At 42.2% G+C, this 27,642-nt stretch overlaps 4 protein-coding genes across 7 annotated transcripts; all 4 read left to right on the top strand.

Moving 5' to 3' along the window:
- The first annotated feature begins 2,688 nt into the window (after positions 1–2,688).
- On the top strand, positions 2,689–15,715 carry LOC129179383 (zinc finger protein 510-like). Of its 3 annotated transcripts, none has more exons than XM_054772581.1 (5): positions 2,689–2,939; positions 7,756–8,223; positions 11,329–11,625; positions 13,174–13,524; positions 14,294–15,715. In XM_054772581.1, exons 1-4 carry the CDS (start codon positions 2,762–2,764, stop codon positions 13,206–13,208), a joined length of 978 nt encoding a protein of 325 aa, XP_054628556.1. In that variant the 5' UTR covers positions 2,689–2,761; the 3' UTR covers positions 13,209–13,524; positions 14,294–15,715. The 3 variants fall into 3 exon arrangements, with proteins under 3 accessions (XP_054628556.1, XP_054628555.1, XP_054628554.1); XM_054772580.1 differs by having other exon boundaries at positions 11,329–11,685; XM_054772579.1 differs by lacking the exons at positions 13,174–13,524; positions 14,294–15,715 and having other exon boundaries at positions 11,329–13,111.
- A 140-nt stretch (positions 15,716–15,855) lies between these two features.
- On the top strand, positions 15,856–16,858 carry LOC129179393 (gastrula zinc finger protein XlCGF7.1-like). The gene has a single exon (XM_054772593.1). It carries the CDS (start codon positions 15,938–15,940, stop codon positions 16,787–16,789), a length of 852 nt encoding a protein of 283 aa, XP_054628568.1. The 5' UTR covers positions 15,856–15,937; the 3' UTR covers positions 16,790–16,858.
- Positions 16,859–17,011: 153 nt separating this feature from the next.
- Positions 17,012–23,789, top strand: LOC129179391 (gastrula zinc finger protein XlCGF8.2DB-like). 2 transcript variants are annotated; one of them, XR_008569956.1, is made up of 3 exons: positions 17,012–17,256; positions 19,656–22,085; positions 23,691–23,789. XR_008569956.1 is itself a non-coding variant. In XM_054772592.1 (2 exons), exons 1-2 carry the CDS (start codon positions 17,091–17,093, stop codon positions 20,453–20,455), a joined length of 966 nt encoding a protein of 321 aa, XP_054628567.1. In that variant the 5' UTR covers positions 17,012–17,090; the 3' UTR covers positions 20,456–23,500. The 2 variants fall into 2 exon arrangements, 1 of the variants encoding a protein (XP_054628567.1); XM_054772592.1 differs by lacking the exon at positions 23,691–23,789 and having other exon boundaries at positions 19,656–23,500.
- A 50-nt stretch (positions 23,790–23,839) lies between these two features.
- LOC129179390 (zinc finger protein 568-like) lies at positions 23,840–27,260 on the top strand. Its single transcript, XM_054772591.1, has 2 exons — positions 23,840–24,101; positions 24,969–27,260. Exons 1-2 carry the CDS (start codon positions 23,906–23,908, stop codon positions 25,772–25,774), a joined length of 1,002 nt encoding a protein of 333 aa, XP_054628566.1. The 5' UTR covers positions 23,840–23,905; the 3' UTR covers positions 25,775–27,260.
- Positions 27,261–27,642: the final 382 nt, after the last annotated feature.

Genomic DNA, 27,642 nt, shown 5'->3' with positions numbered 1-27,642 from the left:
GGTCGGCCTCGAAGAGGTTCTGGCAAACCGTCCGGCGCCTCAGGAAGGGGAAGCAGTGCCCGGTTCACACTGTTTACAGTGGGGACGAGGGCCTGCTGACCTCGACTGAGGATATAGTTGGGCGGTGGAAGGAATACTTTAGGGCCCTTCTCAATCCCACTGACATACCTTCCATAGAGGAAGCAGAAGCAGAGGACACGAACGCGCACAGTTCCATCACCGTGGCTGAGGTATCTGGGGTAGTCAAAACGCTCCCCAGTGGCAAAGCTCTGGGGGTGGACGAGTTTCGCCCTGAATTCCTCAAGGCTCTGGATGTTGAGGGACTGTCTTGGCTGACACGTCTCTACAACATTGCGTGGAAGTCGGGAACAGTACCTCTGGATTGGCAGACTGGGGTGGTGGTCCCCCTTTTCAAGAAGGGTGACCAGAGGGTGTGTTCCAACTATAGGGGGATCACACTCCTCAGCCTCCCTGGGAAAGTCTATTCCAGGGTGCTGGAGAGAAGGGTACGACCGTTAATCGAACCTCGGCTACAGGAGGTGCAATGTGGTTTTCGTCCTGGTCGCGGAACACTGGACCAGCTCTACACCCTTGCAAGGGTACTGGAGGGTACTTGGGAGTTTGCCCAACCGGTCTACATGTGCTTGGTAGACCTGGAAAAGGCATTTGACCGTGTCCCTCGCGGTGTCCTGTGGGGGGTGCTCCGGGAGAATGGGATTGGTGGCGCGCTACTACGTGCCATTCAGTCCTTGTACAACCGGAGCAGGAGCCTGGTTCGCATTGCCAGCAGTAAGTCAAGCCTGTTTCCGGTGAACGTTGGCCTCCGCCAAGGCTGCCCTTTGTCACCAATTCTGTTCATAATTTTCATGGACAGAATTTCTAGGCGCAGCCAAGGTGTCAAGGGAGTCCAGTTCGGGTGCCTTAGGATCTCATCTCTGCTATTTGCAGACAATGTGGTCCTGATGGCCTCATCGAGCTGTGACCTGCAGCGTTTACTGGGACGGTTTGCAACTGAGTGTGAAGCTTCTGGGATGAGACTCAGCACCTCCAAATCCGAGGCCATGGTTCTCAGTCGGAAAAGGGTGGATTACTACCTTCGGGTTGGGAATGAGGTCCTGCCTCAGGTGGAGGAGTTCAAGTATCTCGGGGTCTTGTTCACGAGTGAGGGAAGGTTGGAGCGTGAGGTCGATAGGCGGATCGGCGCAGCGTCTGCAGTAATGCGGTCGTTGTACCGGACCGTCGTGGTGAAGAGAGAGCTGAGCCGGAAGGCAAAGCTCTCAATTTACCGTTCAATCTATGTTCCCACCGTCACCTATGGTCACGAGCTTTGGGTCGTGACCGAAAGAACAAGATCGCGGATACAAGCGGCTGAAATGAGTTTTCTTCGTAGGGTGGCGGGACTCACCCTAAGAGATAGGGTGAGGAGCTCGGTCACCCGGGAGGAGCTCAGAGTAGAGCCGCTGCTCCTTCACATCGAGAGGAGCCAGCTGAGGTGGCTCGGGCATCTAGTCCGGATGCCTCCCTGGTGAGGTGTTTCGGGCATGCCCAGCCGGGAGAAGGCCCCAGGGAAGACCTCGGACACGCTGGAGGGATTATGTCTCACAGCTGGCCTGGGAATGCCTTGGTGTCCTCCCGGTGGAGCTGGAGGAGGTGGTCGGGGACTGGGAAGTCTGGGCTTCCCTACTAAGACTGCTGCCCCCACGACCCGGACCCGGATAAGCGGAGGAGAATGGAATGGAAACGAATGGAATAACATAGTGACAAGCAAGGTGATTAGGTTGTTTGTCACAATGTGTCAGAAGGTCGTTGATAGCGATTACCTCTTTGTTACAATCAGCTGGAAAATGACAAGGTTCCACATTTCAAGCCCTCGATTAAAGTGTGACAACCGCTGTTTTGTGGACTGCAAAGACCGATCCTGCCTCATGATCAATCGCTCATGCACAAGTCCTTCTTTTGGTGGCTAACACATAAAAAAATAATACATGGGGATGGAATTTAGGTTAAACCTGGTGCTTTTAGTATGAAGCATATTTATGAAGCGTATTTTTGCAAACAAGACAGCTGTTTCACACTGCTTAGCAATAATGAGGACGTTGATAATGCAACACATGCCGACACAAATGGAACAGTTTTCATCGAAATGAAAAGTGGGTCGTGGGTTGTATGTCGACAAAAGCGGTCGACCGTGTATGTTGACATCAAGCAGGCAACGTGAAATAATAAGAACACGTTGGACCGGTTCCACATAGACGGGTTGCCAACATATGGCGAGCCGACCTAAGTGGTTATTTATCATGCTAAAAATGTAACTGTACCTCTTCTGCGTGTCAAGTTGTGCGCAGCTTCGGAGCTATTGAGGTCACGAGAACCAGGATTGAGAGGGGCCGTGAACACCTAGCGTGTCCTGACGGTGGAGGTCACAAGGACATGCCCTTCCTAAATGCTGTTGGAATACTTTGTTGGAATGTTCTTTCATCTAGGAACCATCCAGGGAACTTTTAAAGAATTTAAATGTCGAAAACAAATTATGGGTCTCGGGAGAATGAAGACCATTTTTGATTATGACTTCTGAGGTCTCACCTTCAGCGGTCTTCAATACCGCCGCAAGATGGCAGCGGTGTGACGCAATGGACGCTTGAGCTGCCGTAAAGTCACCATCGAAGACGGAAAAAGGCGGAAGTCGGCGGGAGGAGAAAAACAAAGGCAAAGTTAGCAACGTTTGACGTGTGGTTTCAGTCTCGTCGATTCCAGCACCAGAATGTTAAAAGAGTTGGTCAAGGAGCGACTCATGGCGGCAGCCGATGAAATATTCGCGCTGTTTGAAAGAACGATCGCGTCGTACGAGGAGGAACTTTGTCGAACAAGAGAGGAGAACGAGAGACAACGACAACAACTGGAAGCTGTTAGCAAGACCCAAAGGGTGCTACACATTGAAGGTATGTTTACGTATTCACTTTCCTTCTTCTCTTCTACACACTTTCTGTCGCTAATAACATCGTTATAGTAGTCGTCAACATTCATATATTCCTTGCAAAACTACTGCGTGAGAGACAAAGTTTAACCAAGAAAAATGCACCTTTCCATTTCGCTTTGTCAAACCTGGCTAACATCTGTTTTGTTGCGTGGTCGTGTGCCATTTCTCTCATGGGGTTGGTTACATTTTTCTTCCGCATCTGCTTTTAATCCTGTTGCGTTTAAATGATCGCAGCGTTTTCTGGTTGCATTTCTTAAATTGCGTTTGTGTGTTTTCGGTTTCGGATCACTTCTGTGTTATTTAAGATAATGTGCTTTGCTACTGGTTGTCCACTGATTGCCCGTTTTTTTTGGGACATTTGATGCGAACACATTTTACTTTTCACACACAAACTGTTTTATGAACCTTTGGGGTCTGTAGAGTAATCCAGTCCGCATTTGAGAAGTTTCGGCCTAGTGGTTTTCAAAGTGGACCTGTTCTAATGTGGACTATAGGTTGAAAACATAGAGACATGTACCTTTTATTGCACTTTCACAAATAGAATAAAGGTCTCCACAAATTAGAAACTGTGTTTTTATGAACTTTTGATCCAGTCCAAATTGAGAAGTGTAGGTCTAGTGGTTTTCGAATTGGACTAGATGCTAAAAACAATGTCTAAATGTGCCTTTATTTGATTTTCACAAATAGAATACAAGTTTTTTAAATCAGAAACAGTTTTTATAAATATTTGGGGTCCGTAGATCAATGCAGTCCAGACTTCAAACGGCTAAGCCTTGTAGTTTTCAAAGTGGACCAGGTCTGATATGGATTAGGTGTTTAAAAAAAGAACATCTAAATGATGATTGCATTTTCACAAATGCAAATGGTGAGTGTCAGGTCAAGGCAATGTCTTACCTAAAATGGCTATAATGTTTTCACATTAAGAAGCAAACCATAAGGAGAGACACTTGCACTGCTCATTATGTCAATTCCACCTTAAATTTCCTTTTCAGTGCCGAATCGGAAGCCAACTTCAGCGCTGTACGTTTTGAAGCATGAAATAACAACAACAATTACAGTCAAACTTGTCTATAGCGGCCGCTAGAGGGAGTCTGCAAAAGTGGCCGCTATAGACAGGTGGCCTCTATAGACAGGTTGGCGTCCAGTCTGAATGTTGACCAGTAGAGGGGAAAAAAAGACAAAAAAAGGGAAAATAATAATAATAATGTTGACCAGTAGAGGGCACTGCGGACTGCGGATAAAAGTTGTACAGCATTACTAGGTTTGTTATTATCATGGTTCATGGTTTTAATTCATCCTGAACATGCATGAGTCAAACAGTAGCACATCACATAGTACAATTCACAATTTTGCATGTCCAAAAAGGAGTAGGAAGAAGCAAAGCTTATTTAATCCTACCCCTCATCAGTTTCACATCAGTTGCAATACATTTATTCACCTCTTGTTCTTCCAAGTGTACTTTGTAGGTCTACATGACAGTAGTGCAATCATAGCCAAGGTTTTTACTTACTAAAAGGAAGCTAGAGGCTTAATAATAACTGATAGAATATATCCACCACCCACAGAACAAAGCTGTGCTAGTAATGTCTTACGCTTGTTTTTAATATTTTACTTTTTATACGGCAGAGTGTCATTACAGCTTTAGTTCATCAGGAAGTGACGGGAAGTGACGGTGGGCGTCCCGAGCAGGAGAGCTAGGCTCAGTGCTAGCTGTGAGTTTGGAGAGAGTTGGGAAGTGTGTTTATGTTGGCATGGATGTAAAGTCCTGCAGTGTTCTCCGCTGTTAATAAAGCCATTAAAGTGCATCGGCGACGTGAGTCTCTCCTTCCCCACAACAAGCGGCATTACAGTATTGACCAGTGCACACCAGGAAATAAACGGTGTCATTTCTTACAGGCATTGGCTGGACAGCTATGTAGTGGGGCTTGTTTAACCTTTGCCTTGTGGGCAAGCAGGAAGGAGAGACGATGCTGAGAGATGTGTGTGTGTTCTGAGCTGCTGTCTGGTGGCCGCGTTCAATAAATAAAGTTGGCAGAAGCAACAGGAGAAGTTTCCTTCTTTGCTTCGGAGCTGAATAACACTGACAAGTTAACAGACTAGTAGCGAACGGAAAAGAAGACGGCTTTTTTTGTGTCGAATACAGAAGATGAGGACTTTGATGGATTTGTGGATGAGGATTGATGAAAAATAACGTGAGTACATTCTAAAATACTTCAATTAAGTACAACCCAACTCAGTTTTGCTCCCGCTGCCGCATGCATGCTAGCGTATGTTTTTTTTTTTTATTGTAGCGTGGCTGGGAGCACGTCCTGTTCCCAGCCTACTTTGCGGTAATGTTTTGGTGCAAATGCTCTTAAAGTTACATGTTTGACCAGGAAATAGCAAGCTCAAAAGAAGACGGCTTTTTTATGAGGAACAACTGACAGTTTGTGTGGATCTTGTGAATGATTGTGACTGAGCTAGGACTCAGTAATTAAAGTCTACACACGACGGCTTCATTGATTGGAAAACTAAACTTTTTCGTGCATGAAGCTTCTACTTGAGTCGGTAATTTGGCCGCTGTATGCGGTCAGATATTGACCAAGGGAGACAAAATGGGTGGCCGCTGGCCGCGTTGGACAGGTGACTGCTATACACAGGGTCTATAACATGTACATTTGCTGCGGGGGATTTTTCAGTGGCTGCTATAGGCAGGTGGCTGTTCTATAAAGGTGGCCGCTAAGACAGGTTTGACTGTATTTGTGTCTGTGTACGCTCTCAGTCGTACAGGAGTTGTCCATCGAGGGAAAGGCTTCTTGAGACGTCATCTGTACTTCTGTGAAGAAGGTGTCGGATGTTTCGCTCCTCATCCGAAGAGCTTCATCAGCGAACTAACAAGTGCTGGTAGCCTAGGCCTTAAATACAGTAAGAGTGGGCGGAATTGGTGTGCCAACACCCTCCTCCTATTGGTTCCTTACACTAAGCCTGGGCGGAGTTGTGGTCTAATCCTATCCTGCCATTAACACCTCCGATAAAAGGGAAGTGTCGCTCCCTGTAGTTGGGTATGAACGACTCTGATACTGGCTTGTTAGCATCTATTGTTCTGGCTCGGCCTGCCTTCACCTCATTTGCAAGACTAAGAGCTGTGGGTTTTGGTCTCAGTAACCTGCTGAACACAGGGTCCAAATTAAACCTCAAACCACCATTCCGATTCAATGATGGGTTCTGTTGTTTGACAAAAATAGCTTCCTTTACTCCTCTTTCAAACCACCTGTTTTCTTTGGCCAAAATCTTTACCTCGCTGTCCTCAACAGAGTGATTGGTAGCTTTAAGGTGTAGATGTACTGCTGATTGAGGACCACTAGAATTGTCCCTGCGATGTTGATAAAGCCTTTTTTGGAGCATTTGCTTAGTTTCCCCAATGTAGTGCTCTTTGCATTCCTCATCTTTACAGTGGATGGAATAGACCACATTGCTCTGTTTTTGGTTTGGAGCCTTGTCTTTAGGATGCACTCATTTTTGTCTCAGGGTATTTACTGGTTTGAAATAGGTAGGAATTTTGTGTTGCCATAAGATCCTCTGGAGTTTTTCGGAGACCCCCGCTACATAAGGGACTACCACTCCTCTCCTTTTTGCTTCTGTGGGCTTTTGGGTTTCTTTCCCTACTCTCTTCTGCTGTTGTAGCGTTTTTAATTTACCAACTATTTAAAGTCTGGTAAATGTTCTTCTCGTAATTAAGACTTTATTCCTGTGAGATTTTGACTTTATTCTCGTAACAAATATGGTACTCCCCCCCCTATTTTTGCTGGGGTGTTTTTTTGTAACTTTCTTCTTAAATAATGTTGGCAAAATAAAAATAATGACATTATTACCAAAATATTTTGACTTTATTCCCATAATATTATAACTTTATAACTTTGTTTTGGTTGTTTTTCATAATATTACGGCTTGAAAAAGAAAGTGTTTTTTTCTTTAATATATTTAAAAGCTGTGGTACTAAAATTACATTCTTTTTGTCATAATATGACGAGTTTTTCTTGTAAAATTGCTACTTTTCAAAATATGTTTAATATATTTGTGCTGTTGTTATTTCAACTCTGTTCTTGTAAATTTTCTTCTCGCCTTTATTTATATTATTTATTCTCCTAACAAATGTGGTACTTTTTTCCCTTTCCCCCCATTTTTTCTGCTTTTTTTTTTGTAATTTTCCAAATGTTTCAACTTTCTTCTTAATGTTGGTAGAAGAATATTATGGCATAATTACCAAAATATTTTCACTTTATTTCTATAAAGTTATCATTTCTTCCCTAATCCAATTTTCCCAAATGTACAGCTTTACATTGTTTTGCTTGTTTTCCATAATGTTATGACTTTAAAACAAAGAGTGTATTTCTTTTTTAATATTTCAACTCTCTGCTACAAAAATGACATTATTTTTCCTCCTGATATTATGAGTTCATGCTTGTGAAATTGTCACTTTTTAAAATATATTTTCACTTTATTCTCGTAAAATTACTGCTGTTTTTTTTCCCCATTTCTGCTGCTGTTGCTTTTTTTTTTAAATTTTCCATCCATTTCAACTTTATTCTTGTAAATTTTCCTCTCGTATTTATGACGTTATTCCCATTTTAACTGTATTCTCATAACAAATGGGGTGCTTTTTTTCCATTTTTGCAGCTATTTCAACTTTATTCTCCAAGAATCTTTGTAGATTTTCTTTTTGGAATATTATGACTTTATTCCCCAAATATTTTGACTTAATACTGAATATGTTTGAACCAGTTGTTTGTGTCCCGCAGGCACCCAACAGCTGTTCGGCCATCAAGAAGAACGTCCCCCTCCGCCGCATGGGGGGCGCACCACAGCATCCACAGAGGCTCCACAGCCCGCCTACGTTAAAGAGGAAGAAGAGGGACTCTGGACCACTCCGGAGGGAGAGTGTCTTCTATGGCCCGAGGAAACTGACTTCACAAAGTTGCCACTAACTGGTGTCTCTGTGAAGATGGAAGAACTTGATGACAAACCATCTGAGAATGGTGGGGCGGAGCCCCCGAGCAGCAGCTCACCAAAGCACATGACAACAGACGCTGACGGAGACCACTGTGGAGGATCACAAGCAGACAACCTTCAAGCACCGCTGTCAGATAGCGACGACGCGACGTTGCAATGTCCAGAGGACGACACCCGGGAACCTTTGAGCAGCGATACAGACGATATGAGGACTCACACTGACGACAAACACTCTAAATGCTCTCAAAAGAAGACAGGTAAAGAACGCTTTACCTGCTCAGTTTGTGCTAAATCGTATTCATTTAAGAGCGATTTGACGCGACACATGCAGACGCACACAGGAGAGCAACGCTTTAGATGCTCCGTTTGTGATAAACGATTCACTCAGAAGGTAACAATGCTGTCACACATAAGAGCGCATACGGAGGAAAAACCTTTTAGTTGCTCAATATGCAGTAAACGATTCTCTCGAAAGTCTAGCATCATCACACACATAAAAACGCACTTGGCGGAAAAACCTTTCAGTTGCTCGCTTTGCGGTAAAGGATTCACGCAAAAGGCACACGTGACGTCGCACAAAAGGACGCACACGGGAGAAAAACCGTTTAGCTGTGCAGTTTGCGACAGGAGGTTCTCTCACCGCTCATCTATGGTCTCACACGTGAGGACGCACACTGGGGAAAAACCTTTTAGTTGCTCAGTTTGCGGTAAAAGATTTACTCAGAGGGCACACATGCTGTCACACATGAAAACGCACAGCAGGGAAAAGCCCTTTAGATGCTCAATGTGCGGGAAAAGCTACTCTTATAAGAAGACGTACACGGCACACATGCACACACACAAAGGAGAATCATTTTAGTCGCCTCAGTCAGCAAGATTCTCAAACATCATCTGCTTCATCACGGCTGGCGAAGGTGTTTTTGTCAGGTTCACCTTTTTAATGCCGTGTTTTTTCCAATCTGTAACACATGAAGAAGGAAGCGCTTCCTTTTAAGGGCGGGCTATGTCCCCCAGGAGCCACCCACCTAGCTCTGCCCTTAAAAAGAAGCATATGGAGTTTTTGTTGTTTCTTCTGATGGCAGTTGGTCACAGGAAAGCGAAAGTGAAAAGTCAAGAGAACTCAGATGCGGTAAAATGCTCAGAGAGGGGAGGGATTGGCCGCATGCGGGGCGGGTCTGAGGCTATATTTCCAGAAAAAGCTACATCTCAGCTTGTTTTTTTGGTATAAACTTCAGTCTTTGCAGTTTTTTGCCCCCAGTTTTGCTTTTGATGTTTTTCTTATTTTGCAAATATTTCAACTTTCTTCTTAAATGATCTGCGTTTAAAAAAATATTAATATAGTAAAATATAAAATAGTAATATCTTGACTTTATTACCGTGATATAATATTTTCCCCAACCTTACTTTCCTTTTACTTTGTTTTGTTTGTTTCTCTTAATACTGCATCTTTTCAAAAGTATTATAATATTTCAACACTGTGCTACAAAGATGATATTATTTTTCCACATAATTCTACGAATTTATTCTCGTTAAATTGCGACTTTTTTGTCTCGTTAGGATATGGCTTTTTATCTTAATATTTTGACTTTATTCTCATCAAATTACAGCTGTTTTTTTTCTCCTTTTCAACTGTTTTTTTTTTTTTTAACTATTTCAACTTTCTTCTGGTAAATTTTCATCTCGGAATTATAACTTTATTCCCATAATATTTTGACTTTATTCTAAATATGGTTTTTAAACCTTTTCCAAATATTACAATTACTCATATTGGTTTGGTTTGGTTTAGTTTATTTGAACATGAAGGTTCCAATGGAATACATCCCATGAATCATCCTTTCACAGTTCCACATGTCCAAAAGGAGTAGGAAGAAGCAAAGCCTATTTAATCCTACCCCCCATCCATTCTACATCTAGTACAGTACATGTAGTTCACTTCCTGTATTCCATCTCATGTTTTCTGTGATAGTCAGGATAATACATAATAGATGACGGTAAGAACCCCCCCCCTCAATATATATATATATATATATATAAATTAATTAATTAATTAATTAATATTTACAATAAATATGAATAAAGAACAAAACTTTTTTTTTAACAAAACAAAAAAAATAACAAACCTGACAGAACATCATTGTGATGATCAGGACTCTTCTGCCTTGTATTTAGCAAACATCAACTGCTTGTATTGTTTTTTGAATTTGCTCATCTCTGTACATTGTTTTAGTTCCTTACTCAATCCGTACCATCATTTAATTCCACATACAGAAATGCTGTTTGTTTTCAGCGTAGTTCTCGTGTATAAATGTTTTAAGTTTAATTTTCCTCTAAGATCATATTTCTCCTCTCTGATTGAGAAATACTGTATGAGGTTTTTGGCTAACGAGTTATTAACTTTATAAATTATTCTAGCGGTTTGAAAGTGCACTAAATCTGCTAATTTTAATATCTGCGATTTTAAAAATAGAGGGTTTGTATGTTGTCTATACTTGGTATCATGAATTATCCTCACCATCTTTTTTGCAGTACAGTGAGTGAGTGAAGATTGCTTTTGTAATTATTCCCCATATCTCCACACAATACATTAAATATGCTAATCCTAACTTTAAAAAAAAATGACTTAAAAAAAACAACATAATTTTTCTTAAATACTTCAACTCTACGATACTAAAATGACAAACTGTGTTTTATGAACCTTCAAGGTCTGCCTGTTAATCCAGTCCAGATTTGAGAAGTCTAAGCCTAGTGCTTTTCAAATAGACCAGGTCTAATGTGGACTGCAGGCTGAAAACATAGAAAAATGTTCCTTTATTGCCTCTTCACAAATAGAATAAAGGTTTCACAAATCACAAACTGTGTTTTTATGAATCTTTGGGATCTTTTGCTTCATCCAGCCCAGATTTGAGCGGTCTAGGTCTAGTGGTTTTCAAAGTGGACCAGGTCTAATGTGGACTAAAGGCTGAAAACATAGAGAAGTGTGCCTTTATTGCATTTTCACAAATAAAACAAAGGTTTCACAAATCGCAAACTGTGTTTTTATGAATCTTTGGGGTCTTTAGATCAATCCAGTCCAGATTTGAAGAGTCTAGGTCTAGTGGTTTTCAAAGTGGACCAGCTCTAATAAGGACTAGGTGCTAAAAAAACAAACAAACATGTAAATGTGCATTTGCTGCATATTCCCAAATAGAAGAAGAGGAAAGGTTTCACAAATAAACTGTGTTTTATGAACCTTTGGGGTCTGTAGATCAATCCAGTCCAGGTATAAAAAGTCTAAGACTAGTGGATTTCAAAATGGACCAGGTCTACTATGGACTAGAGGCTGACAAATACTTAACTGTGTTTGTGTTGCTTGTGCCCTGAAGATGTCCGACAGACGATTGGTCGTCAAGAGGAACATCTGCAGGAGGATCTCCAGCCCGTCTGTGTTAAAGAGGAAGAAGAGGAACTCTGGACCACTGAGGAGCGCGAGTGTCTTCTCAGGCCGGAGGAGACTGATCTCACCAAGTTGCCACTGACCGGTGTCTCTGTGAAGACCGAAGACCAGGAAGACAAACCACAAGCAGAGAACCTCCCAGCTCCGCTATCAGATAGTGACGACACTGAGGATGACGACTGGGACGACACCCAAGAACCTTTGAGCAGCGATGCAGACCGTGAAGGTGATACGAGGACTCGCACCGACAGGAAACACTCTAAATGTTCCAAAAAGCAGACGACGGGTAAAGAACGCTTCACCTGTGAAGTTTGTGGTGAAAGTTTTTCCTTTAAGAGCTATTTGACTCGACACCTGCGGATACACACGGGAGAAAAACCCTTCAGCTGTTCAGTTTGCGGCGAACGATTCACTCAAAAGTCGAATATGACCACACACATGAGAAAGCACACGGGAGAAAAACCTTTCAGCTGTTCACTTTGCGGGGAGCGATTCTCTCGTAAGTATACCATGAGTATGCACATGGTGACGCACACGGGAGAAAAACCCTTTCGTTGTCCGGTTTGCGGTGAAAGCTTCGCTCAAAAGTCCAACGTGAAGGCACACATCAGAACGCACACGGGAGAAAAACCCTTTTGTTGTACAGTTTGTGGCGAAAGTTTCGCTCACAAGTCAAACATGCTGAAACACACGAGAACACACGCGGCAGATTAACCGTCCGTTCGCTCGATTTATGGGAAAGAAAAGGCCTTTGCTCGGTTTGTGGTCATATTTTCAAATTCTTATCGTCAAACTTTGACAGCTCACACGTCGACACACAATGCAGAGTCAGTGTTTTCCTGTCAAATCATACAAGTGTCGTGTCCAAAGTGATCATGTGCTGATACCAGATAGTAACTCACGAGTTAGTTCAGGGGTGGAAAAATCAAAGGATGCGGGGGCCACCAACCCATGTAGATATGCTGAGACCTTTTTTTGATACATTTAAAGAGCATCCTGGATCTCAGCTTGTGCTATTGGTGACAAAGCGTATTAATTGGTACAAATGAACCTTTTCTTCTGATGTCTTTTATGCTCATAATAATTTTGACTGTACATTTTTTCACAGAATATGATGTCTTTATGCTCATATTTCGACTTTATTATCGTAATATTATAACTTTTACCAACCTAAATTTCCAAAAAATTGCAAATGTATTATGTTCCTTAGAATATGACTGTTTGCATTTTTTTCTAAATTTTTAATAGTAATATTTTAAACTTTAAGCTCCTTTTCCCTCTTAATATTATTCTGCTAATATTTTGTCTTTATGCCCTTTTCCCCCCAATTTTGCTGTTTTTTCCCCTTTCTGTTTAGTTTTCCCGTTGAACTGTTTTTAGAAAGTGGTGCGATTGGTGTGGACCAATCATTAACGTCTTACTGAAACACACACTAACGAACAAATGGTTCCACTTCAGAATCGATGTGCTGTACATATCAATGTATGCCAAGCCCTACAAATACAGCAATATTGCAGATCTTAACATTTATCCAATTAACACACACTAACTCAACACAATTAACTTAAATGTAAGAATTGACTCAAAGCTAGCTCTTATGGCAGCTACAGTTATCATTTTTCTTCTTTTAAACTGCAGAAGTGTGCGTCAGTAATTATATTAACTTGTTTGTGTTGTGTCAGTTTTTTATGTTATTGTAAAAAAAAAGCACACATTAAAAAAAACACGATTACGTTGTGTGACCTCCTCTTCTTAGCTATTCTTTCTTCCTCAGTCGCCAATACCGCCGCAAGATGGCAGCCACTGTGACGTCATGGATGCCTGAGCTGCCGTGACACCTCGAGCGAAGAAGAAAAAGGCGGAAGTTTGAAGATGAGGGGCGAAAAGACGGCTAAATTGGACAACGGTGGGAGTGTTCAGTGTAGTTCAACAAATACAACACCAAAAATGTTGAGAGAGCTGATAAGGGAGCGATTAATGGCGGCAGCTGATGAAATATTCGGCCTGTTCGAAAGAACGGTGGCGTCGTACGAGGAGGAACTTTCTCGAATAAAAGACGAGAAAGAGCGACAACGACAGCAACTGGCAGCTGTTAGCAAGACTCACACTGGGCGACGAATCGAGGGTATGTTTACCATCCTATTTTTAACACACACTCGTCTACTAAGAAGGGCGAAATCTTTTCCCCCAAAAAGTCCGTTTTTCTTTACATAGAGTGAAATCAAAACACGGGGAGAAAAACGTTTGTTCACAAAACACGTTTTAACGCAATTAGAGCTCTCTATACATGAAATAACACCCCTATAGTCACCTCTACGCTCCAGTTACCCAATATAGTAGACATAATCAGAGAAAATAAGACATAGAAAAACTCCTGTTTACCACCTTCTAAATACACTTATTTTTATTATGGTTGTATTTGTATTGTGTTTTTTAAGATTTTATAAGATTTTGATTTTGTTTTCACTGGTAGACTTTTACGGGTTTACTTTGTATACAGAGAGAGTAATTGTATCCCTTCTTTGTATTTTTCCTCAACCAATTTCCAATACTTATTGATATAAATTATGTTTATATGTTATATAAACATAATATGTTATACATATATATGTGTTATATGTTTATATTTATTTATTTATTTTTTACATAAACTGACTTAAACTAAACTAAAATGTTTTTAGTTTTTGGCGATTAAAAACTTTTTTTTTTTTTTAGTTTTCGTCAGCTAAATCTGGATTAAAACTATCACATGTAGAAATGACTAAAATGCGACTAAAACAAGAAGCATTTTCGTCCCCAGACTAAGACTAAAATAGATAAATGGTATATTTCAAAGTTGGATATGATGGACGATATAATATTTGACACGTCTGAGCTAAAGTGTGTTTGTGCAGACGTTCAGCAGCTGATTGCTGGTCAAGAAGAAGTTTCACTTCACCCTCTGTGGGGGAGCTCCGCTTTGAAGCAGGAAGATCCCCAGCCCCCCAACGTTAAGGAGGAAGATGAGGAACTCTGCATCACTCCGGAGGGAGAGTGTCTTCGAGGGCCGGAAGGGGCTGATCTTGCCGAGTTGCCACTCCCCGGTGTCTCTGTGAAGACCGAAGACCAAGAAGAGGAACCACAAGCAGACAACCTCTTAGCTCCGCTATCAGACCGTGACGGCACGTCTCCTGAGGCTGAAGACAGGGACAACACCCAAGAACCTTTGAGCAGCGACACAAACCGTGATGGTGACGTGTGGACTCACACTGGCAACAGACACTCTGAATGCTCAGACAAGGAGACGGGTAAAAGAGGCTTGACCTGCTCAGTGTGCGGCGAAAGCTTTTCCTTTAAAAGCTATTTGACTCGACACATGTGTACGCACACGGGAGAAAAACCCTACAGTTGCTCAGTTTGCGGTAAAAGATTCCCTCGAAAGTCAAACAGCGTGAGACACATGCGGACGCACACGGGAGAAAAACCTTTTAGCTGTGCCATTTGTGGTAAAGGATTCTCTCAGAATACAGTCATGTTATCACACATGAGGACACACACTGGAGAAAAACCATTTAGTTGCTCGTTGTGTGGAAAAAGATTCTCTCGAAGGTCGTACGTGGTGTTGCACATGAAAACACACACAGCAGAAAAAACATATCCTTGAACGCATCAAGTTGACATGTCGACACACACCGGAGAATAAACGTTTTCCCGTCCTGTTTGTTGCATAAAAGTGTCATGTCAGGCCTAGAAAGTGATGATCTGCACACATACTTTGACACGAGTGCGGTTTTGATTAGGGGTGGTCACAAAAAGTTAGGGATATACACAAGCGTCATGTTAGAGAACAGCAAGTTGTACGTTAAGTGTTGAACATGTCGGACATTCGTGCGTTCAGAAGTGCCCCGGCGCCTGAGGAGCACGTTCTTCTTGAAGACCAATCAGCTGCCGTACGTCTGTAGGAATCAAACACGCATACATGTCAAATATTTTACACAGTAATCCCTTGTTTAGCACCGTTAATTGGTTCTGTGATAAGTGAATTTCTGCAAAGTAGGATTCGATATTAATAAACTGAATATCTTTATAGTTTGAGCACAGATAACCTGTTTTATGACTTTCTAAGTACGTGTTTTAACATTATTCAAGCCCTGTAGACATGAAATAACATCCCAACAGTCACTCTTGCTTGACCCTCCGTTGACATCGACCCACAGAGGGGTGGTTCGGGGACAAGTTAGACGCACACGGGAGAAAGAAGTTTCCCGTGTCCTGCGCAATGTTATGTAAACACAGAATAGAGTGTAAAAGTGACTATAAGGCTGTCATTTAATGTGTACAGGGCTCTAATAATGTTTAAACCTGTATTTACAAAGTCATAAACAAGCTTTCTATGTTCTAACTATGAAAATGTTCTGTTTATTAACATTGATTCAAGAGAGTTTTATTGTCATGTGCATGACAATAAAACTCTCTTGAATTGAATCCTACTTCACAGAAATTCACTTATCGCAGTCGCGCTAAATGGGGGATTACTGTATAATACTGTAATATTTGACATGTATGCCTCTTTGTGTCCTGCAGACATCCAGCAGCCCCCCTACGTTAAAGAGGATGAGGAGAAACTCTGGACCCCTCAGGAGGGAGCGTGTCTTCTTGGGCTGGAGGAGTTGCCACTGACTGGTCTCTCTGTGAAGACCGAAGACCTCGAAGAGGAACCACAAGGAGACAACCTCTTACCTCCGCTGTCCGATAGCGACGACACAACATCACACTCTCCCGAGGTTGAAGACAGGGACAACATCCAAGAACCTTTGAGCGGCGATACAGACTGTGAAGGCGACATCAAGACTGATAACAAACACTCTAAATGTCGGAAAGTTAGAAAATGTTTTGCCTGCTCGGTTTGTGGTCAAAGATTTCCTAAAAGGAGCGATTTAAATCGACACATGCGGACGCACACAGGAGAAAAACCCTTTATGTGCTCAATTTGTGGCAAGAAGTTTGCTCAGACGTCCACTTTGAAGAAACACATGATGACGCACACTGGGGAGAAACCCTTCACTTGTTCAGTTTGTGGAGAAAGATTCTCTCTCAAGTCAAACATGGTCAAACACACCAAGACGCACGCCGGAGAAAAACCTTGTAGTTGTTCAGTTTGCGGGAAAAGTTTCTCCCAAAAGTCAAACATGGACTCACACATGCGAACGCACACGGGAGAAAAACCTTTCAGTTGTTCACTTTGTGTTAAAAGATTCTCTCAAAAGGCAAATATGGTGTCACACATGAGGGCGCACACGGGGGAAAAACCTTTTAATTGCTCAGTATGCGGTAAAGGATTCTCTAAAAAGTCCAGTGTGGAACGGCACATGTGGACACACGCAGGAAAAGAAACATTCACTCAGCGTTAAAGGTGTGCATAAATAAATAATAATTATGTAATTAGAATAATAAAAAAAATGAAGTCAGAAATACACACATTCTTTGAATAAAGACGACTTCGATTGAAACCTCTTCTCAGCTCCTGTTTCTTCCCCGGTTGTCATCTTGAGCAGTTTTCAATACAGCCGCTGGGTAGCAGCAGTGTGACGCCATGGATGGTTTTGCTCCCATAAAACCAAAGAAGACAAAAGGCGGAAGTGTGAAGCAGAGGAAAGACGGTTAAAATCAACGACGCTGTCTTGAGTGGGGTCGATCAAAGACAACGCCAAAATGTTGAAAGAGTTGGTGAAGGAGCGACTCATGGCGGCAGCTGATGAAATATTCGGGCTGTTTGAAAGAACGATCGAGTCGTACGAGGAGGAACTTTGTCGAACAAGAGAGGAGAACGAGCGACAACGGCGACAACTAGAAGCTGTTGGCAAGACTCACATTGAAGGTTACACATTCACTCACCTTCTGAATCATTTTTATTTATATTATCTCTGTATTATTAATAATTTTAAAGGCTTTTTTAAAAATCGCAGAGCACATATTTAAACCAAGATGGCGGCCGGTGTACACCTGTACAGTACACGAGCGATTGAGTGACATACTGTACACGGTTGTCTTGTGTTGTCAGTATCTTTGTGACAGAGGGTTCGATACGCATTTCGATACACTAGCTACGATACAATTAAAAAACAATATATGTTAACGAACAGAACGATTCGATACAGTTTGCAAATGAGTTTACGGTTACAGTTGTTGATTTAGGCACCAAGGGGTCCCTGACATGATTAATCAACTTTGCTTAAATATGTTATGTATTGGTTGTAATTACGGTCTACATTGTACAAAGTGCAGATGGATGCCCACCTCGAGTTCTGTTCTTTGCAGTGGTCATTTCACGGACAACTGCTTTGAAGGAACACCTTTACAAGAACCATTTGGCTTGAAAGTACAGTGTAAACACAGTTTGAAAAAGTATGCTATTCCGCCGGTACACAAAACAAGGAAGAACGACTACTGCGTCAAAGTTGGCACAAGAGATTAAGCCATGTCTTGGTTACATGATGTCTTCCAAGCACTATTCCATGATAGCAACAAGGCTGCAAAGCCTTATACATGTTATATAAACATCTTTTCACAACGATATGTTTACTGCGGGGGGCGACGGTGGCCACATATACAATCAAACAAGCTATAAAAACCCTTTTATGCTAATTAATAAGCTGATTTAAAACAATAATTGAAGGATAAGCAGCTCCAGAGTCATTTGTATTTACCATTCTGTGTTTTGAAGGTGACCAATCTTCATCTCCATGTCTTAACATTTAAGCCCATGTTCTGCAAGTTCTCCATTTCATCTCCAAATGTTTCTACCTCCCCGAAAACTATTGACACATCACTCAAATCTTGGCTATAATCACTGTAAACATCATCTGTCTCGTTTGTTTAGCTGAGTGATAGTCCCACGATGGCGTCACATCCGGAAATGACGCTGAGCTCGCTTGTCATGGCTGGCGCCATGAACTACAAATGTCATTTTTGCAAATTTACCGTTTGCGTTCAAGAATGGAACAATGTAGAACATACAGTATTTAAGCAAAGATGATGAATCACGTGAGGGAGCCTTTAATCGTCCATTCTAAAATAAAGAAGCCAATTGTATAAAAGTGCCATTATTACAGCATTTTCAAATGTGTAAAAGAGCACATGATATCCTCAGGCAGGGGTCCCCAACCGCAATGATTGGGGAAAAAAAACACTTACAAAAATACTCATAGGATTAATTTGTAAATAACTTCATTTTATGTAAATAGATACCTGTATAAAGTTTGGAACCAGGGGCCATTGTTTTCTTCAAAAAATAATATACCGTTAGAAATCCCCCAGTTTTGCATGTTTATGTCGTTTTTTTGCGAACGGCCACTTGTCCTACTTTGTTGGACGGCCCCTGAACGCGCCATGTAACTTTCTCCCTTGCTGCACACGCTGACTACTATACTGTTTAGGATAGTATACGGTCTCTCTTTCACCTCATATTTGCTCCCAAATGCTAATACTATGTGGTAAGGCAAGATTTGATGGCCTTATTGAGTGCTAATGTGCGTATTTGTTGTCGGATTTTTGCACAACCTCAAGTTAATTCATGCCAGCACACTGTGAAAAACAAACTCCAGGCTCGTACTATTCGTAGGTGGGTGTGTATTTATTTTGTATTTTAAATTTGATGTTGTTGGTGTCTTAGTTTTACACAAGACATAATAAATAAGATAAATGAAATCGCTATAATGCTACTCTTTACGCCCATTCTCGTTTTCAGTCACGCTAAGCCACGGAGCATTGACGACAGTCTTTTCGCTCAGGCTCTCGTGTCGAGACGCACTGTCAACCGGTTGCTAGTCTTGCGACACCCGGTGCATACTTCTACAATCCATTCATTTAAGGATTTATGGCTGATTTTTATCCATCCAGGAGGCTGCTACCGCTTGTCAAACCGGACACCAGGTCGTGTGGGTTTATCCTGCACAACCCTAGTACTAATGCAGTTGCAAAGCCAGCATATCAAGAAATGCTGCAAACGTTTCACAGATAGTTTGAATTGCCTGTGAGAAAGTACATGTCATAAACGGCGATTCCGCAACTTTACAGAGTAAAAGGTGACATATGAAATGAAATATTGCATTGTGGTGGTATATTATATATTCCTATTATGGTAATGAGGGAAAGGCTTCTTGAGACGTCATCTGTACTTCTGTGAAGAAGGTGTTGGACGTTTCGCTCCTCATTCGAAGAGCTTCGTCAGCGAACCGATCAACGTTCATAATAGTTTGTGTTGTTTGTGTCTGGCAGACGTCCAGCAGCCCCCTCGTGTTAAAAAGGAAGAGGAGGAATTTTGGACCGCTGGGGAAGGAGAGCATCTTCTCGGGTCGGAGGAGGCTGATCTCACCAAGTTGCCACTGACCGTCGTCTCTGTGAAGACTGAAGACCACGAAGACAAACCGCAAGCAGGCAACCTCTTAGCTCCGCTATCCGATGGCGACGACACCCGAGAAACTTTTAGCAGCGATACAGACAGTGGAGGTGATATGAGGGCTTGCACTGACAAAAAACACTCTGAATGCTCTAAAAAGAAGACGGGTAAAAACCGTTTGACCTGCTCCGTTTGTGCAAAAAGATTTCCAAAAAAGGGCGATTTGACCCGACACATGCTGACGCACACGGGAGAAAAACCCTTTATTTGCTCAGTTTGTGGCAAAAGCTTCCATCAAAAGTCAAATATTATCACACACATGAGGACGCACACTGGAGAAAAACCTTTTGTGTGCTCAGTCTGTGGCGTTAAATTTGCTCAGAGGTCCACTTTGAAGAAACACATGAAAACACACACAGGAGAAAAACCTTTTAGTTGTTCAGTCTGCGGTAAAAGATTCCCTCACAAGTATACGATGGTGTCACACATGAGAACGCACACGGGAGAAAAACCCTTTAGTTGTTCGGTTTGTGGCGAAAGATTCTCTCAAAGAGCAAACATGGTGAAACACAGAAAAACACACACAGGAGAAAAAGCTTTCAGTTGCTCAGTTTGCGGGAAAGGGTATTCGTACAAGAAAGGTCTGACAGCACACATGCTTACACACAATGGAGAGTAAACGGCCAGTTTGTACTAACCTAGAAAGTGATAAGCTATGATTATTATTATTACTATTATTGGGGGTGTCACAAGATCTTGCGAGACTAAAAGACCCGATAAATGAAAATGAACAGGATAATTATGCCAGCCTCCATATGTTGCCGTGTACGTGCGCGACTGTTTTCCTCGTCTCTCGCCTCCAAACTGTGCACCTAGACCAGGGGGTTTCCCTCCTCTTCCAGTAAAAAAAAAAAAGTCTGGAGCCGCAAAACACGACGCAGCTTATAAACTTGTAAAAATAGTAATCGCTGATGTTTTTATGAACAATTTTTTCATGTGATCTCCATCCGTGAATGGATTCCCCCTTCTTCCCGTCTAACGTCAGTGGCAGATTTTTCTGGTATTTGCCATACGTGAAAGCGAAAGAACGTATTGTTCTGCGGTTGCTGCCGAGAGGTCCTACCTCTAGCTACCTTGCTCATCCAATCAGCAGTGAGAACACAGATGCATTCACAGACTTGCAGTGAGTCGGATGGTTCACGTTCGTTTTGAAAATGCACATTTCCCCTATGACTTCAGCAACGAGGAGGCTGAAGGAGTTGTGGGTTGCCGACCCCTGACCTAGACGCATCATAGAACAACGGCGAACAGAGTGGACCTTTTCAGTCGTACGGTCACTTTGTCTCTGTGGGGGATGCGGGGCCACTAGCATACACACACAGCATAAAAGTGTAGCTTCTTGAAGAGCAATGCAAGGTAAGGTTTTGGAAAGATGCTTGCAAAGCCAAATGCCCGTGTGGGAATATTAATAATGAGCAAGAACACGAACGAGCCATTATACCAAATGTATTCTAAAACATAAAAATCAACAAAACAAACTTGCCTACCGACCCAGTTTTCCCATCTGGGAAAAAAAACCCTCTTCGTCTTGGCCGTCAACACTCTCGAGACGTTTGGTTGGCAAAGCTGATAGAGTTGAAAAGCCAGCGTTCCAAGAAGTGCTGCAAACGTTTGACAGACAGCACAACTTGCCTGTGAGAAAATACTTCTCACAAACGACAATTCCACAACAGTGAAAGACGACACGTAAAAGGAAATATCGCATTATTATGATATATTATGATACAGTATGTGACCGTGACATTAGTGGTTTATTTGGTCTCAAAAAATGTGGACAATGATATCGTTTTTTGTGGGACAATATCCATTCCACAAAGCATCCGCGTTGTTTTGTGATGCGGTTGTGTCCACTCATTTTTCTTCATTGCACTTTTCTTAAAAAAATGTCATGTTAAAATCTTGTGGACTCGTGACACCCCTCATATTAACGCATCTGTGACATTGAAACTGTGAAATTTGTGTTGTGCAAATGTTTGCCTTGTTTTGAAACCGCAATAACGACTGTAAAATGCCAGGTGTTTGTCTTTTCCTTCCATCCAATATGACAAGCGTTTATGGTGGCAGTCCGGCTTTCCCTCGTCCCAGGCACGTATGGTATTGGGCGTTGGTGAAAGAGCGACGACTGATGAAATATTCAGGCTGTGTGAAAGAACGATAGCGTCATATGAGGAGGAGCTTTCTCATACAAGAGAGAAGAACGAGCGCCGCCGACGACAAATGGAAGTTTTTTTACGAGACTCGCACTGAAGGTATGTTTACATGTTCACTGACCTTCTACTTTTTAACACTTTTAGCAAGTAACTCGTGAAGTGTTGCATTAAACATGACAAGTGGTCATATGAGCAAACATCTACACCAGGGATGGGCATCAAATGTCGCACTGGCCCTGACCGTGACCGATAACATACAACAAAAATGACTGTGAACTCGTTAAATGGCCTTTTAAGAAGACTCTGTTCCATTTTAACCCAGAACAGCACATAGCAGGCCAATTCCAACATGTCCGGACCTGCCAACATGTAGGCATTTTTTGTACGCTGAACACATTTCGACCCTTGAATACGCCTTACCCTTCGCTGCTCTCCATTTGGTTGCATTTCGACGATTTAAGTTTGTGCCATAAAGCCTCACTTGGTCCAACATTCTGACACATACAGGCGAGAGGCCTGTTTTGTTGGTGAAAGATTCTCTCAAAAAGGCAAAAGAGTGGTGCCCTTGGTTAGCGTCATGAATCCGTTCCAGCAGGTCCGGCTCAAACCAAAACGGACTCCAACCAAAGCAAATTTTCCCATAGAAAATAATGTAAATCCACTTAATCCGTTCCAGACACCGAAAAATGTTCACACAAAACACATTTTATAGACAGTAATTGTACTTTTACATGCAGGAAATGATGCACAAATAACTGCAAATGAAAAATGAATGGACAACTGTACCCACCCACCCCCGTGTGCTATGTTTGGCTGCGGATGCTGCGAACATGTTACATTAATTTTGAAGTTTGAATGCTTTTGTTTTGTTTTTGGATCCAGAAATTACTGTTATGGATGTAAAATGAGAGCCCCACTGCGCCCCCGAGTTGATAGACTGTTACGCGGGAACAGGGTTAGATGTGTGAGCACGAACACCTCAGAAATGAAGAGGATCTGTCTTCTCTTAAAGCCATAAAGTTCTTTCACCCTCGTTTCTGTATGTCCATCGCCTTTCTCTTTTGTGCGGTCCATGTGTTTGTCATGTAGTGTATCGCTCTACAACTCTGATAAACGCTTATGTCCTAAAATGGTGCCCGCGGCCCACAATGCATTGCACAATCACAATCTAGGGCTCGTGATCCAAGACAGGACGCTAAACAAGCGGGGATAATTTTAGCAAAAAACGTGCTAACTGCGACGGACGTTTACCGAGTACACACAGGAGAAAAACCTTATGATTGCTCACACATGTGAATTCACCTACAAGCGATGATCTGCTGCTTGTACGATACCGGATTCTGGATTCATGAGTTGTGAGTTAGTGTGCCACTAAGAACGGCAGCTAAACAACTTCAAATAAACTCTGAAGCAAATAAAAAAAAATCTGAATCAGAAACTTTATTGTCGTCAAATTATGTGCAAACCTCTTCAGTGCCAAATAAAAGAATAAAGACAAAATAAACATTAAAAAAGGAATAAGACATATAATAAAAGTAGATTAAAAAAAGAGAGTATAAAAACTTGCCCTGAACTTGTTTTATGAATTAGCTGCCGTGTATGAATGAATAAATAAATATTGTACAGTTATATTAAAATTGTACCATGGTGTTGTATTAACAGTTCTACAAAAACTTTGACCTTCCAACAACGTCTTCCTTTCAGACTACAAAAGTGTGCGTCAGTAATCATGATGAAAACTGCACACAATCACCGTTTGGATTGTGGTCATCTCGCGCAGTCTTCGGGGCGGCCGCAAGATGGCAGTGTGACGTCACGGATGCTTTCAACCGCCATCAAAGGAGAAACGAGTGGAAGTCGGCAGAAGAGGAAAACAGGCTGAAATTGGCAACCCTTCAAGCGCGTGTTGAGTCTAGTCGATGAGAGAAAACAGCAAAATGTTGAAAGAGTTGGTGAAGGAGCGACTAATGGCGGCAGCTGACGAAATATTCGCGCTGTTTGAAAGCACGATAGCGTCGTACCAGGAGGAACTTTGTCGAACGAGAGAGGAGAACGAGCGACATCGACAACAACTGGAAGCCTTTAGCAAGACTCATATTGGGTTCCCCATTGAAGGTATGTTTACGGTGCTTCTGTTTTTAACATATATTTAAAAGTCAGTTTTTAGTTAGTGAGATCAAAACGCCTGGAAAAATGTTTGTGCCTCGTCTTCGATATGTTAAAACGGATGGCAGCCATGTTGACTTTTCGACCAACCAACAGCAAAACGACTCGTAGATCACGTGACAGGACCTCACGTTTGCTGGCGTTCCAACTCGACTGCTGGTGGTGGAAATTCCGTCTCTTTTTAGAGAGCCGGTTCTTTTGGCTCGGCTCACTAAAAAGAACTGGCAAGTGGCTCCTCAGATTTTTTTGTTTCCTGAAATGAGTTTATTGCCAAATTATGTGTATTGTGTAAAATGAATTACTAATCTAAAAAATACATGATAGCAAATGTTTATTATTTAAATTGATTCATTAAAAACCTCAATGAACAGCTACAAAAAATATAATGTAGTAATATATTATAAAATACAAAAACAGACACTCATCAAAACAACACAACATAGACAAAACACCACACAACAGAACATAACTACTCCTGACGACGTGAGCCAGCTCCTGTGGTTCATTATAAAGAGCCGGCTCTTAGAGCCGATTCGTTCACTATCGACTACAACCCCTGGCAAAAATGGTGGAATCACGAGTCTTGGACATCTTCCATTTAGGGATGATGGAGGCCACTGTGCTCATTGGGGCCCTTCCCCAGGTTTGTGATGTAACATTCACCTTTCCAAATCACGTCCAAGCTATCGGTACACAGGGTTTTAGGCTGGTTTTTATTTCTCTGACCTTTGTCAGACGCTTGAAAGTTGTATGTGATGGACTGTAATATTTGACATGTCTGAGCTCAAGTGTGTTTGTGTCGCTTGTGCCCTGCAGATGTCCAGCAGTTGATTGGTCGTCAAGAAGGACGTCCCCCTCTGCTGCAGGAGGGGAGCTCCACTTTGAAGCAGGGGGATCCCCAGCGCCCCCACGTCAAAGAGGAAGAGGAGGAGCTCTGGATCACTCAGGAAGGAGAGTGTCTTCGAGGGAAGGAGTTGCCAGTGACTGGTGTTTCTGTGAAGACTGAAGACCACGAAGAGGAACCACAAGCAGACAGCCTCTTAGCTCCGCTATCAGACAGCGACGACACGAGGTCGTACTCCCCCAATGCTGAAGACGGGGACGACACCCAAGAACCTTTGAGCAGCGATACAGATTGTGTAGGTGACATGAGGGCTCACACTGGCAACAAACATTCTGAATGCTCTGAAAAACGTAAAGAACGATTGACTTGCTCAGTTTGCGCTAAACGGTTTCCTAAAAGGGGCGATCTGACTCGACACATGCGGACACACACCGGGGAAAAACCTTTCAGTTGCACAGTGTGTGGTAAAAGATTCCCTCGAAAGTCCACCGTCATCACACACATGAGGACGCACACTGGAGAAAAACCTTTTAGTTGTTCATTTTGTGGTAAAGGATTCTCCCAAAATGTCGCCATGGTATCACACATGAGGACGCACACCGGAGAGAAACCCTATGATTGTTCAGTTTGTGGGAAAACGTTCTCTCGAAGGTCATACATGGTGTCACACAAGAGGACACACACGGGAGAAAAACCATATTCTTGTTCATTTTGTGAGAAAACATTCACACGGCACAACAATTTGATGGCACACATGCGGACACACAATGGAGAATAAAGGTTTTCCTGTCCCGTGCGTGCTAACAGATCGACTCGAATCATAGTCACCTAGAAAGTGATGATCCTGCTGTGTGTGTATGATACCAGATTCCCTCATGGGTTCCAGGTTAGTGTGCGACTAAAAACAGCAGCAGCACAACTCTCAATCACCTGAAGCCAGTAAGAAATGCTGACTTTCTAACAGCCTTGAGGATAACATGGGTGGACCTCAGGGCTAAAATATGAGACAACGCAACAATTTTCCATCTACTCACGCATGTGCAACCAGATGAACGTACGCCTGTTGACAAGGGGCGCACGTTGTCCTTGATTACCAGTCAATTGATGACAGCTTGTGTGATCGCTCACAAATGAATCGCATTCGACCGACTTTTCTACCATCCTTGTTTATATGTTTTGCCCGGCTCTCACTATCTTCTGTTTCCAGTTTACCTGGCTCTCACTTTCTTCTGTTTCTCTGGCGGCAGCTAGCTACAGTAGCTAGAGTTATGCACCTGGGCATGTCACAATAATCGATAAAACGATTAATGGAACGATAGAAAAAAACAAGGTCGATAATTCTGACGTCTCGATAAATTGACATGTGCGACAGGTACGTGTACCTGTTCCATTTCCTTGTCTTGCTGTACCCAGGGTATGTGAAGTGGTGACGACCTGCAATTTGTAAGTGCTTTGGTAGGCATCTTTAGTGCCTCACGCAGACACACTACACTTTAGTACCATCTAGTGGCTCCAATGTGATATGACACAGTGATCATTGAATGATAAATGTAATGGTAATATGGTCTACAAAAAAAAGTCAAAATTATTGTCGATAATTTATAGCACAAATATTAGCAAAATTTGTTATTGTGAAAGGCCTGTATGCACCTAACCTCTGGTCCACGGACTTTTTTTTTTTTTAACCACTTTGACGTTTTGTCTTTTAAAACAAGCCAACAATGCGGTCCGTTCGGGGTTTGTTTTCATCCCACAAGGAAGGAAAGAGTGGCTGTCGCGTTCATGGGGTACGCGCTAACTTAATTTTTTAAGGTGTCACTTAACAACCTTGTTCTCTCCGCACTGATTTTGAGTAGTAGCTGTCCAAAGAATATTTGCCTCAACTCTTAGTATTTTTATAAGTCTTCAATTCAGACATTATGCCTGCATTTGATGACAAATGAGCACAAAATAGCATAAATACGTGCTTGTCGTACGTGCTAGTTGAAAAAAAAAAGTTAGTCTGGAGCCCTGGATGGTGGACTTTCGTCAGCTTCCTTCATTTGAGCTGCAAAAGTGTGCATCACTGATCACTAAGATATTTGTGTTGTGGCAATTTGCTATGTTACGCTAATAAAACAGAAATAAGAAGTGCACGCATGCTTTGAAATAAATGCGATTTTCATACTGACCTCTCTGCAGCTTTGCCTGCTTCCTCGCCGCAAGGTTGGACGGAAGAAGAAAAAAGACGGAATGTCCGTCAGTAAGTATGAAAATTAAGACCAAGACAGTAGCATGTACATTCAATCTAAGGAAAAAAAATCTGTTTTTGAAGATGTTTGGGGGCCCCTGGAAATCTCGGGGCCGTAGGCAATTGCCTGTGTTTGCCTAAATGGCAATTGGCAGCCACCTTCTGCTTGTCAAACTTAGCTTTTTTTTAACTTTTTTGCTCTCATCAACCAATCATTGGGAGAAAAAAAAATGCTGTTACTGTACGTCTGCTAGCAGACTCTTTGAGGCGAATCTGAAATGTGGAAACCGCCCCAGTGACAGTTTCAACATAATCGGGCGTCAAAAACCCCAAAAGCCGACAGATAATCAATCAACGAACACCATCTGTTTTGTGTTGTTTTTGACCCTTTTCGTCCTTAGCACTCATCTTCAGCA

This window comes from Dunckerocampus dactyliophorus, chromosome 4 (genome assembly GCF_027744805.1).
Source record: "Dunckerocampus dactyliophorus isolate RoL2022-P2 chromosome 4, RoL_Ddac_1.1, whole genome shotgun sequence".
Taxonomy (NCBI): Eukaryota; Metazoa; Chordata; class Actinopteri; order Syngnathiformes; family Syngnathidae; genus Dunckerocampus; species Dunckerocampus dactyliophorus.
Note: the sequence above shows the minus strand (reverse complement) of the source record. Positions and strands in the feature narration are given on the sequence as shown.

Coding starts and splice junctions, on each gene's coding strand:
- LOC129179383 (XM_054772579.1), top strand. CDS start 2,762: ATGTTAAAAGAGTTGGTCAAGGAGCGACTCATGGCGGCAGCCGATGAA. Junction 2,940..7,755: donor AAGGGTGCTACACATTGAAG/GTATGTTTACGT, acceptor TGTGTCCCGCAG/GCACCCAACAGCTGTTCGGC. Junction 8,224..11,328: donor ATGCTCTCAAAAGAAGACAG/GTAAAGAACGCT, acceptor TGTGCCCTGAAG/ATGTCCGACAGACGATTGGT.
- LOC129179393 (XM_054772593.1), top strand. CDS start 15,938: ATGTATGCCTCTTTGTGTCCTGCAGACATCCAGCAGCCCCCCTACGTT.
- LOC129179391 (XM_054772592.1), top strand. CDS start 17,091: ATGTTGAAAGAGTTGGTGAAGGAGCGACTCATGGCGGCAGCTGATGAA. Junction 17,257..19,655: donor TGGCAAGACTCACATTGAAG/GTTACACATTCA, acceptor TGTGTCTGGCAG/ACGTCCAGCAGCCCCCTCGT.
- LOC129179390 (XM_054772591.1), top strand. CDS start 23,906: ATGAGAGAAAACAGCAAAATGTTGAAAGAGTTGGTGAAGGAGCGACTA. Junction 24,102..24,968: donor TATTGGGTTCCCCATTGAAG/GTATGTTTACGG, acceptor TGTGCCCTGCAG/ATGTCCAGCAGTTGATTGGT.